Source organism: Lytechinus variegatus, chromosome 13 (assembly GCF_018143015.1).
Source record: "Lytechinus variegatus isolate NC3 chromosome 13, Lvar_3.0, whole genome shotgun sequence".
NCBI classification, from domain to species: domain Eukaryota; kingdom Metazoa; phylum Echinodermata; class Echinoidea; order Temnopleuroida; family Toxopneustidae; genus Lytechinus; species Lytechinus variegatus.
Window position 1 is genome coordinate 9,426,549 of NC_054752.1, and position 13,107 is coordinate 9,439,655.

Here is a 13,107-nt window from a genome sequence, read left to right on the forward strand (position 1 = left end):
GTGATTAGCATTGTGATTCTAATCATGTTTTAGTTTGGTTTCACACAAGCTACATATTTGGCATTAGCCTCATTTTTCACTGGAATCATCATTCCAATTACGTTGTGTTTTTTTTACCATGTGAAATGGCAAAAAATAATTAGACAGGCTTTAAAAGTGGTTTTATTTAGGTATGGATATCTTTCTCTTTTACGATTCACAGCTGTCGGCAAAAAGGGAAACTGACACAGGAGAGTGTTCCATGCATGACTGCAGAGTAAATGGTCATGACTTTTGCAAACAAATTTTCTGAGGTGCCAAATGAGTAAAAATTACCTTTTCTCTAATCAAAGTGTGACCGATTGCCATCAATCAAAATACATAAATGAAATTAGGTTACTAAAAAAAAAGTTAACAAATTTTCATGGATCAATTAATCATTAACATATTGAGAATGAAGAGTTGGCTTGCCAAATAAAAATTGTTCTTAAATTCATATCTTCACCTGCAAGACAGGAACATTCACCTGCACTGTCATTAAATAAATCATCCATTCTGAGCCCCTTGGACACAAAGCTTAGCAATTGATCGCAGCACAGATTCTAATACTTGATTACATTGATGATTAAGTGCAATCAAGCATGCATATCAACTGTGTACGATCAACTGTTAAATTTTATGTTACCGGCCCCAAAGCTGAGTGGGCCCATTCCCCATATCTCTCTCTCAGACTCGCACACACATACTGTAAAGACTTCCAGAACATCGACAAGTGACGACAAAGTTGATAAAGTTTAGAATCAAAAGCAACATTTAATCACATTGGCACAATTCAAATTTTTTTTCCGAGTAACAAATACAAGCAGATCTGACTGGGTGATTTACAAACCTGACATGTTTAATTACATAGTACAAAAAGACAGAAAAACATATTATTATCCATATACATCATGATCTAATCTGTGAAAACTGACACAAACATGTCCCCTCAACCAACCTTAAACAGATTATGTACAAGCGTCAACCAGGATGGTTTAATTTCTGTAAAAAGATTCTGATATAGTTTTGAATTTTCCAAACAATATTTCACAATAAGCAGTAAATGTACCGAGGTTTGTAAAAAAAAAAAAAAGATCTTTAAAATTCAAATGACTTTCAAATGGGACACATTAAAGAGTTGTTACAAAGAAAATGTTTTGTTTCTGCCTTCACTTTTTTTAATTCTGATCATTTTTATCATGCCAAAATGTGATCTACTGGTAGGGCATAAAGTACTAAAGAAATAATCTCTTCGCATATATACATTTTGATTTTCATGTTACACAAGCTGATATAATACATGTAGGTAGATGTAGGTGTAAAATACAAATTGTGCAGATAACCAAAGACACGTTTTCTGCTTTGCATAAAAGTAATACTGTATATGCTCCATCATGTCTGTCAATATTACGTTGTTTGAATGTATAGCGGAGCAATGTACACTAATCATTTCATGTTTATTGTGATTATTGCTGCAGTCACATTCCCCCACAAGAGCCATATGACATGTCAAACAGCAGTTTTATTTTTATTCAAACCACCAATATGTAGCTGGTCAAAAAAATGTTATAAAGTGGCCGTTTTCGAGTCGCCGTACGGCCGCCGTAGGGAAAATATGACTGCAACATAACAGCTCATGTAAAATGAAACAGCAAACCACTCATGGATAGAAGTTTCCAGTATGTACAAATGAAAAATGTTTCATGTTTAGTCTCAAATAAATGAAAGTTTGTTGATTTTACCACTGAGACAAGATGTCCCCTTTTTTTTGGTTAAAATTCAAAGCATTTCTTAAGCCTACGATTTAAAAAAAGGAAAAGAAAAACAAAATTTTAACACAAAGTAAATAAATTCTCATAAAATGTACAAAGTTAAATGTTTTATATGTGTAAATATTATGTCAAAATATACAGTGTGCTTCACATTTGACTAATAAAGAACTACATGTGATGAAGTATAGTTTTGTTTCAACGTTTTTCCAAATGTGTGTGGTTGAAAAAAAAAACAGTCTTATCAAATCTGGATCAATGCAGATAACAATAACTTTGTGTTTCTAAATCAATTACAAGAGATATTTTATTTTCTTTAATTTTATACTAAAATTTTACAACAAAGACTGAATAACAATAAACCTGATGTAGGTAATTTAAAAAATGATTGTAACAATGTTGTTTTCACCAAAAACTGGAACTGTTTTTTTTTTAAACTCTGAAGGCTAATATTATACACACCATGAATCAGTGAAATATCAATACAATACAAAATTCTAGTAGACTACCATAGTTGCTGTCGTTTTTTTCATTCTCCATTCTGGATTAAGCAACACATTCATGTGAATATTCATGCCAGTATCTGTCTACAGTGTTCTTCAAACTCAACATTATTTCTTCTCATGATATAAAGGCTACAATGTATAACGCATGTGTCATTAAACTGGAAAATTTCTTTATGTACAAAGGAGAGAAATAAATCAGGCAATGAAAAAAAAACCCTCTTCCAAATACCTGTTCAGCGATTGTGTTAATGACCTTATTTTGTTTTCCTTTTTATTTCATTTCTTTGTTTATTTACTTACAAATCTGTTTTTATATCTGCCAAGATTGACTGAGGCTTGACCTGATGTTAAACTCACGGCCTCACCTTTACATTGCCAAGTTCATCCCTGCACAAAATAACAAGAAAGGATAAGCTGTAGTAAGGATGCAGTCGTGTGTACGTATTGCGAACGCAGAGAATACATGCGCAGTAATCACTTGCGGTTGTTTTTATTGCAACGCTCATGGAATGTTCTATCAAACGTCGAGAAATGACATGTGAGCTATGAAGCATTGAAACCATGCAATGTGAAAATATGCTCATTCATCAAGGCAGACATGGATATCTTGGCAAATTTGCATTTTATTAGCAACTAACGATCTTCCGCAAACGCTGGCGCAGTGAGTGCACAAATTTGGTGGATTTCTTAAACAATGTGCACAGCGGACGGAGCAGTGCAATTGGTATTTTGGTTTTTCAAACCTTCTAATAAAAAACACATTGGTTTACATGATGGCTAGTTTGCAATGGCAGAGATGGCTTTGCCTCACACTGAAACTCATATGCGCTACACAGACCATAATGTTAGGAAAATTGGTGTTTTTTGTAAATATATCTAACCTATGAACTTATCAAGCATCACGCTTTCAAGTAGTTTTAACAGGAGTAATGACTATTTTTCTCTATTTTGTAACAAAGAAGTTTTCCCTAAAATGACTGATTTTTTTCAACTAACAAACCTGACACAAAGATGTTAAAATACAGAGTTCCATATTGCTGTTATTCTTCCCAATAATGTATACAGTGAGAGTTTTTTTTAGAAGGCTTTGCATAATTTGACACATATTTCACAATTGTTTTCTTTTAAAAATGCTAAAAAAACTATTGTAATGTATATGGTACGTTTAAAATGAAGTGTACTCTGCAATGGTAGTTCTGCCTGTAATTGCACTGCTCCGCCGGGTGTAATCACTTTTGCTTCCTGAAACACAAAATAGGCACACAACATATAAAGTTGAACACCGTGGAAAGCATATTGCGTCCAAAATTAAAGTGAAGTGTTATATTCAACAGCAAACTATGAAATATCTTCTTGAAAATGCATACAGCATACGTAATTTCTGATGTTTTAGTTTTACACAGAAGGCTAACGCCCTAGGAAAATATATCGGCAACATTTAGTAGTATTGCAATGTGCACTATTATCCAAGCATTTGTATTTGTTTATATTTTAGCAATGAATTGGAAATTTTGACATTTTTAAGACAGTGCTGAATTCCTCAAAGCCTGGGACACAATTGGGTAGGTAACCATTGAGGCAGTTACGCCTACACTCATTGGGACAACGTGGGCTTGGGCCATTGATGCTGCTAATACAGCAGGCTGCATGGGGGCGGCAAGCAACTGGGTGCCTTGTGCTGCACCAGGGGCAGGAATGGTATTTTCAGCAACTAAAGGGACCTGGGCCACTCGCGCTGGGTACATTAGGGGGGCTGTTGCCGCAACAGTATGGTGAGTTGAGGAACCGAGGGACCTACCTTGGGAAAGCTGGGGGCCAGCAGTCGCTGTCGAGTTTACCAGATGGGTCTCAGCCTGCAGGACAGCCGAGGTGGCTTCTGCACGCAGAGCACGCAAGCGGGCATTCTGCTCAAGGAGGACGTCGTTGGTGGAGGTCAGATCTGCAACAGTTTTGCGCAGCTCCTCGTTTTTGCGGCGGAGCATAACATTCTCTTCCTCTAGCTCTCTGGCATCTGTTCCTCCTCTGGATCTGAAGGGCATCTCCCTGGGATCTCTTTCACGGAAATACCTATCTCTATCCATACGATCAAAGTCCTCGTATCTGGAGTGCTCAAGCCATCGCCTGTAACGCTCGTGTTCATATTCATCAGCGTATCGATCGGGTGGTGGAGGACCTGGAGGCCGTGACCTCCTGCGATTGCGTTGCTCATGCTCCACATCACCACGGCTCATGTGACGGTATTTGCAGGCACTTGCCCTCGAGCATTCTCCCTTCAGATAATCGCGACACACTGGAATTTCACCATTGGCTCCATCCTGAACAGCATTCCTTGCAGCAGACTCCTCCACGCCAGGGGGGAGGTCTCCGGTCTGGTGGTAGTATTCTTCATCCTCTTTGGTACAATGGATGAACTTGCAATTGCTACGCATGCACATTTTGTTCTGATAATCATGGCAAAACTGCAGCTCTTTCTTCACTTCCCCTTGATCGGGGTGCCTAAACTTGCACCTATTGCCACGTTTGCAAACATTGCGCAGGAAATCCCTGCAAACTCCATCATCGCCATTCTTAACCATGATGCTCTTTATATTAAAAGGTCTTTAACAAAAAACAAAATCTCACCACAGCGTCACTAACAGTTAAAGCTTTGATATAACTTGCAGAGCGCTTTAAGCAGGGTTTGAGCAAGCTGCTGCTTGCTGGAGAGCGATGACTTCACACTTTCGAGTAGACACAGCGCCTCCTAATGCAACACTTTTGCACACTGATATGTCTGCAGGTTGCACGGAATGATCGGAATCACAACTGCGCTCCCGGTGGCGGTATAACCTGACAAAAGAGGGCGCACAAAAATAGGGCATGCATGCTTAAAACAGCTTGTCAATTTTCCTTTTAAAGCCAAATAATTAAATTAACTGCATTACCCAAATTCAATGATCCAGCTTATCTTATATTTTTAGATCCCTCCAAAAATGCTCCATTACACCTCATTAAAATATCTAGCATTTAGCGATTTAGTTTTACATATTTTATTGGTGGATCTTACCCAAACTATATGGAAGTTATGCATGACATCCCAATGATATTCAAATTTACGAATGGCCAGGAATTTATCAAATTATATAAAATACTAGGACTCTGATTATAAAATATGTACTCTTAAATACTGCATAATTTGTTCTAAATACTATTAATGAAAGGCACGAGCACAAGCCTAACATACAATAGCAAACATATTGAAATTTGCAAAGTGCTTCTAAAGTTCAGGTCAAAGATGTAGCAAGGTATTCCTATCCTCGCTGGCAATTGAGGCAGATTCATTTCCAATTTTAACTGAGTTTAACAGACTCCAAACGAGGCACGAGCCACTACGTTACTTTGAAAAACATTCATAACGCTAATAATAAACGGGCATTAACAGTGAACTGTTGGGCTGGGGAGGGGGGGGACATTCACCTAAAGTTGCTAAAATTTCATATTTCCTAGAAATTGTTTTGATTTAGTTGGGAACTGTCAAGAAAGTGAAGAATATTCCCCTCCTTCTTGACTCTGAAAGATCATTTAATGATGTTCCACTTGGTCAATGTTGTAGAGCCACATGTACATGTAGACTTCCATGGTGTTGAAACATAAACTGAAAACGATTGTTGATCATGCAATCGTTTTATTGTGTGATCATTCCAATCATTGTTCATTGCTTTGATTCTTTCACATGGTCAACACCATAAAAGTCTTCATGTGGGCATGGACTTCAAATTTACCAATTGTAATATCATAAAAGTGAATAATCATTTTTTTTTTAGTTTCCAACCAATACAAAAATATTCAGGGAGAAGTGGAAAATAGATGGCCATTTCATGGTGTACAATGTGAAATTTCAGCAACTTTTGGGGAATTTTTTTTTTTCTTGAAATTGTTTGAAAAATAGGTTAACATATATGCTCTTAATGGTCCTCTGAATGGCGTCTGAAAGTTTTCACTCCTTCCTACTCTAAACTGACGGATCTTATGTCGTAACGTAATAGCTCTGATTGGTAAGGAGTCGCTGTAACTTGGGCATTAGTCTTATCCATTTACTTGCAATTCTGTATCATTACTATTGTGTTGTTTTTTATAAAAGTTATTGTGCCTATTAAATACTTACCTACAGTTCTGCTGCCTGAGAGCAAACCCAGATGCCCTGATGGCAGGCAAATTACTTGAGGGTTTTACAAACAAACATACACTGGTACCTAGGAGAGATGGAAAACATATAGGGATACAAATTATCAATGTGATTTTTTTTTTTCAACACTGAAAGTCTACATATGGGACCACATCAATACCAAACTTGTGATCCACATGTAGACATTCATGTTGTTAAAGGTCAAGTCTACCCCAGAAAAAATGTTGATTTGAATCAATAGAGAAAAATCAAACAAGCATAACGCTTAAAACTTCATTTAAATCGGATGTAGAATAAGTTCTGATATTCCAAATTTTCGCTTATTTTTCACAAAACAGATTCATGCACAACTCAGTGACATGCAAATGGGAGAGTTGATGATGTCCATCACTATTTCTTTCTTATTGTTTAAATTATACAATATTTCACTTTTCACCACTTTAATATTAAGGTCCAACTTAACTGAGCCATAAAAAGTTATAACAATGGTGATACTTTAATACCACATGTTCAGGGAGGGATAAAACCATAAAGCTATCTTTCACAGGACATAAGGAAAAAATTAAAATGTTGTATTTCATATAATAAAATCCTTTTAAAAAATTGGTGTGTGATGTCATCAGTCCCCTCATTTGCACAACGACCAGAATGTGCACAACTGTTTTGTGATATTAAGCGAAAAATACCATTACTATTTTACATTTTATTTTTATGAAAATTTCAATGTTACCCTTGGTGGACTTTTCTTTTTTTTATTCAAATCAACTTTTATTGCGATGGACTCATCCTATAACCAAGTGTAACATCATACAATGATCTTTGAAAGTAAAAAAAAAAGGTATATGTTCATTTTCTTGATAATTTCCAACTAAATCAAGTTATTTCAAGGAAATGAGGAAAATACATGTACATGTAGATGGTCAATTAATGGATGTAGAGATGCAAAAAGTGAAATTTTAGGAACTTTGGGTGAAGGATTAATTATTAAATCCTGGTTTACTCTAAAACCCTGTTTATGAATAACAATGTAACATTAAGCCTTAGACGTTTGTTTCCAAATATTCACTCAGGACTTTTCTCTATATTAGGGCTGGGACTACTATATGTTTAAATGTCATTCAAATGATTGTTAACGACTGTTAAAACCCCACATCTTCAGCCTAGCCCTAGGGGGAAAACCTTCCATAAAGTTGCTGAAATTGAACATATTACATTGTCATATACATAAAATGACTATTTCATGGATTTTAAGGATGCAAAATATGAAACTTTTGATGGAGAATATTTTTTGTAATATTATCTTTCAAAGTCAATTAGGTGATTATTCTTTATTTTCTTGATAGTTTCCAACAAGATAGGTGGCCATTTCATGGATTTCAAAATAAACCTGACTCCAGTCTAGACTATGCCTCTTTCTCGTGCCTAGAGGCATAGCCATAGTCGGATGTGACAAGATCATCTAATTTTTATTTCCAGGTGGAAAAAAGGAAAAAAAATTAATAGGGAGACCCAAGATTTTTCTACATGTATCTCATCACATCAACCATCCATTAAACTGTCTGATTTTTTTCAGATTAGATGAAATAGTGCAAAATAAACATGTACAAATTTCATGATACGTGAACATGTAATAATTTGTCACAACACACAGCTGAAACACACAAACCCACATAACCTTAGTCACTTAGAGTGCACATATTTTGTGTTCAGATTTGCATTAAGCTTTCTGAACTTGAGCATGTTGAGGGGGAAGGGCATTTTTAATCAATTCTGACACTTGATCTGTTGATCCCATACATGTACGGTAGATCTAGGTGAAATAGGAGTATTTCCATTGGCATGACTGGATTCATCATTATCAATACCACAAAACCAAGACAGTTAACAAAAGTATGATACGATTAACACGATCCAGTTCCCATCCAAACAGAGGCTTGCATGAAATTCAAATTGGTCAGGAAGGCAGGCTACACAAGTCAGTCTCTTCCTACATGGGCTTGAGCACGGGCACATCCATAGCCATACCATGTGAGCAACCACAGTCAGTGGCGTGGCGTGGCACGATTTGTTGCACACCACACCAATTTTCAGTTCGTCATCAAATGATCAATTCACTATTCAGTGCACAGTGCAAGACAGCATTCACGCCCGCAATCAAAAATCATACCATACGGGACTTCCTGAAAACCTACATGTTAAATAACTACATGCATATCGTCTATGTTAAATTACCATACAACACATTGAAAATATATTGTCAATTTTCAGCAAAACTAAGAAAAATGTTACAATTTTACGGAGCCTCACCTTCTTTGTATACACTGCTGCTTCCTCATCCACTCTGACTGAAATATCGGTCTGACTCGAGTCGGTGGTAACTATGGCGGGAGTAAAGAATGGACCGTGTGCAAAAATACAGGAGACAGGCACAGAGAGAAATTAATTCTGGGCATGCAAAGATAGTCAAAGAATTATTTTATCCCCGAGCTCCTTGGGATCCTACTATTGGAGATCAACAGCATAATTTATGCTTCAGCCCCCCACTTTTTTCCAAAATTGTGTACAAAAACCTAAATATGACCATATTAGAGTGCCTGTTACGTGCATGAGGCCAGCTGTTTCAGAAACAACAATAACTCAAATTTGACTGGTCACTTGCTCCCTAGTTTGCCAAAGTTGGGCAGCCTATAGTCGGTATAATTTTATGCAAATCACTACCGACGTTATCCACTCTTAGTTCTGTATTTTGAATCATGAAATGCTATAATGTCATCATTGTCAATTGAAAGGACGATTAATTCCCGTTTGATGGCCAGTCAAAATTATCATTTGTCAAGTATTCAAACAATAAAACACAAAAATGAGAAATAGTGAGTGAGGGACCGTCATCGTCTGTCTCATTTGTATGTCAATGAGCCTGTCAATAATCACTGTTTTGTGAAAAATAAGCGAAACTTTAAAAAATGTTATAACTTTCTAATTTAACATCCCTAATTTACATCCCATTTCGATCAAATTTCCATTTTTTTTCTATGATCCAATTCAACATTACTGACCCTAGTTTTCCTCATATGTCGACATGTTTTCATCAATTTTTGTTTTGTTCTGTGAATATGCATGCCATTACATGGGACATATGTGTAAACCAGTGGGCCCGGTAAAGAATTTCCTTTTTGGACATCACAATAACTCAATTCAATCAGTCATTATCAGTCGATTTGATTTAGTCGTTGGGGATATTGGGGAGCTGTTCGTAAGTTAAGAGCGACTTTAAGAACGACTGGTGAACCTTTCTTACACGCCAAACCATTGCCAATGGTGTATATCGTTTACCAAATGAAAGGATCACCAGTCGTTCTTAAAGTCTTTCATAACTTGCGAACAGCTTTATGAAACACCCACCTGGAGTAAAACGTTGAGGGCCTAAAAAAAAACAAAACAAAAATGGTCGATAGCTTCAGTTGCGATCAACCTTGCAATATGGCGTAAACACGCGTCGATTTTGCACACTACCCTCTACAGGGCGTTCGCGCCGTATTTTTGCACACGGATCTGTTTAGAGTGACGTCTCTAAATTCCAACCACTGAGCTCGCCGCGAAGGTTAAGGGGGGGGGGGGGCGGGGGGAGGTGAACAACAACAAACACACACAGGACTTTACACGTTTTACTTGAGTGACGTAATTAAATGATGGAACTTCCAATATAAAGCATAGGCGGATCCAGGGGGGGGCCCGAGGGGCCCGGGCCCCCCCTATTGGCGGAGCAAAAAAAAGAAAAAAAGGGGAAAAGAAAAGAAAAAAGAAAAAGGGAAAAGAGAGGAGAAAAGAAGGAAGGCAAGCATAAGAGGAGGAAGATGAGTGATTAAGATAAGGGGAAGACTTGGAAATTATTTTTTTTAATCTTTCATGTCGGGATATAAAATTTTCGCTCACGCTTTGCGCTCGCATTGCCTTTTAGGTGATATCTTGCTCAATATGGACCTTAAAATATCAAATTCTGAAGTCAATATACAAAACATATTTCAGCTGGGAAATTGAACTTTCATTATTTTGTTTTATTTACAAATTGATTTTTTAAAAGTGTAAAAATTTTTGTTTTATGGTCTGAATATTACCAATTTCTGTTTGATTTGTCAGTTACCTATTAATTTCCTGTATTCCATGAAGTTCTCAAAATATCCCTATTTAGGTCAGATTGTCAAAACGTATCAGCTAGCGCTGCACGCTTGCATTTTGATTAGTGAGTTATGTATATCTCAATATTAATTCTAAAACAAACTACTTAAAATCACCATTTGATGACAATTAATCATAAATTTCTGCTCGCGATTTGCGCTCGCATTGATAGATTTTAAACTCATGCATCTTATGCATAATTACAAAAGTGCTTTAAATGTCCAGTTTTCAGGCCATAATATTAATAGATTTTGCGCTCTCATGCTTAGGAAGAGAAATAGGAAGATAGTCATCATTTTCTTATGATGACATAATGTCCTTATAGAATATCCCGGCCCTATGTCAAAACTCAGAGTAACAATAATTGAAAATATCAGCTCTGTTTTAACTGTTATCCTTTTTCACCTCACAATTTTTCCACAAAGTGCTTGCAATACAAAGCTTAAAGTGACCCCTTTTCAGATCTCAATATCATATATTTTTAGCTCGCGCTTTGTGCTCGCTTTATTGATTTTCATGGTAAAAAAAAAGGTATTTAGAGTACCCAAATTCTAGGTCGATATCTCAAACACCCGTTTATTTAGATACGCAGCTTGTTCTCCATTTCAATAATTATCCAGTTTCAGATAACAATATAAAAAATTGTCTGCTCGCGCTTTGTGCTCGCATTATTAATGTGTGAAAATTTCCAATAGCTTAACCTTTTCATGATTTACAAAAAACATGAATAGAGTGTCCAGAATTTTTCTGCTCGAGCTTCGCGCTCGCATCAATAATGTTCAGTTTTTGTCTTATCCTTTCCACGATTACAAAAAGTGCTTAAAATTTCCATTATTCAGGTAGAAATGTCAAAAATTTTCAGCTCGCGCTTCGCGCTCGCAATATTTGAATGTTGAAATATGTAACGTCTTCATGGCTAAGTTCAAGCAGTCCATAACAAATACGTTTTCGATCAGCTCAAAACGTATATAAAAATTTTCCGCTCGCGCTCTGCGCTCGCATTATTAATGTAAGGAAGATCCCCACTTCCTCATCCTTTTCATGATTTACAAAACTTGAATAGAGTGTCTCGTTCAGTTGGTCTAAATCACGAAATTTTTTGCTCACGCTTCGCGCTCGCACCAATCGTTTAGTTATATACCTATTCTGTTAAGTTACAAAAGTGCTTAGAATTTCCATTCCTTAGGTAAACATGTCAAAAATTTCAGCTCGCGCTTCGCGCTCGCATTATTTGATTTTTAAAAATATGTAACATCTTCATGGCTAACTGCAAGCAAGTCCTTAACAGTACCTTTTCCATCAGTTCATTTCTGCTCGCGCTTCACGTTTGTAATAATGATTCACTTGCATACACATCTTTTTTCAGGATTGCCCAGAATGTTCAAAACTTTCAGAAAAAAGTACATAAGATTCCCCCCCAAAAAATAGCTCGCGCTTCGCGCTCGCATTATATACATAATGATTATGGTATTGTATATTTATGTTTATTCATAAGAATAAAGCTAAGAAGTGACTAATAGGACTACCCCTTTAAAGAAACCAAAAATCCCGGCAGATATCATAATCGAGTGGCCGATCGGGGAAAATGTGGCTGAAAAAAAATTCCGGGCCCCCCCTATTGGCGAAGGCTGGATCCGCCCCTGTAATGGATAGATAGTTACATGTAGCCCGACATGTAGCTTGGACTAAAATAAATAAATAAAATAAATGAAGTGGCAAGCAGTTGAGCAGTTCGAAGAGCTATCGATTACTAGCCTTACAGGTCTATATCATTTGCGACATGTCAATGAGTTGTATAGATAAAACTGTTCAGTGAAAATAAGCGAAATTTTAAAATGAAATAACTTTCTTATTTTACAACCGATTTTGATGAATTTTTCAGCATTGTGCTTGTATAATTTTTCTCTATTGATTCAAATCAACATTTTTCTGAGCCTGACCTTTAAAAGCTGCCCTGGAATACATGAAGATTCCAACATCTCGTCAAGAAAGACAGGAGAACTTGAAGAAACTCTTTAGATAAAGAGTTCTAGTACACGGCAGGGGCCACGGAACGGTTTTCAAAGTGGGGGGGGGGGGGCGGGGGCTGACCATGCAAAAACTGTGTTTTACACCAATAGGTTGTTACAGGCTCTTTGGTGTTATGTATAGGGTGTTACCTCAGGTTGTGGTAACATTATTGGTGTCACTACACCACAGTTTTACAGTGTGCAAAAAATCACAATCATTATGGTCATTTTTTAGTTTTTGTACACGGTTTCGGAAAAAAAATTGGGGGCCTGAAGCCCCCCCCCCCCTCCGCGGCCCCTGCAAGGTATGCGTTAATTAGTGTTAAAAAGCAATTAATAGAGTCATTAATATTTTTGAAAGGCCATATCAAATTTTACCATGTTCATTTTGTGTGTATGTTCGGGTGTTAAGAGAGTTCCATTATATCTGCTATACTCTGCCGAATTTACCGATTGTCATATTT

The 13,107-nt window shown here is 36.7% G+C and overlaps 1 protein-coding gene across 6 annotated transcripts; it reads right to left on the reverse strand.

Annotated features, from left to right (window-relative positions):
• Nucleotides 1–767: 767 nt before the first annotated feature.
• LOC121426321 (zinc finger CCCH domain-containing protein 10-like) lies at nt 768–8,872 on the reverse strand. 6 transcript variants are annotated; one of them, XM_041622580.1, is made up of 4 exons: nt 8,766–8,871; nt 6,438–6,525; nt 4,092–5,122; nt 768–2,680 (listed from the first exon to the last, which is right to left on the reverse strand). In XM_041622580.1, exons 3-4 carry the CDS (start codon nt 4,867–4,869, stop codon nt 2,661–2,663), a joined length of 798 nt encoding a protein of 265 aa, XP_041478514.1. In that variant the 5' UTR covers nt 4,870–5,122; nt 6,438–6,525; nt 8,766–8,871; the 3' UTR covers nt 768–2,660. The 6 variants fall into 6 exon arrangements, 4 of the variants coding, with proteins under 4 accessions (XP_041478514.1, XP_041478512.1, XP_041478510.1 ...); XM_041622578.1 differs by lacking the exon at nt 768–2,680 and adding an exon at nt 3,287–3,535; XR_005971593.1 differs by lacking the exon at nt 4,092–5,122 and having other exon boundaries at nt 8,766–8,872.
• Between the last annotated feature and the right edge of the window lie 4,235 nt (nt 8,873–13,107).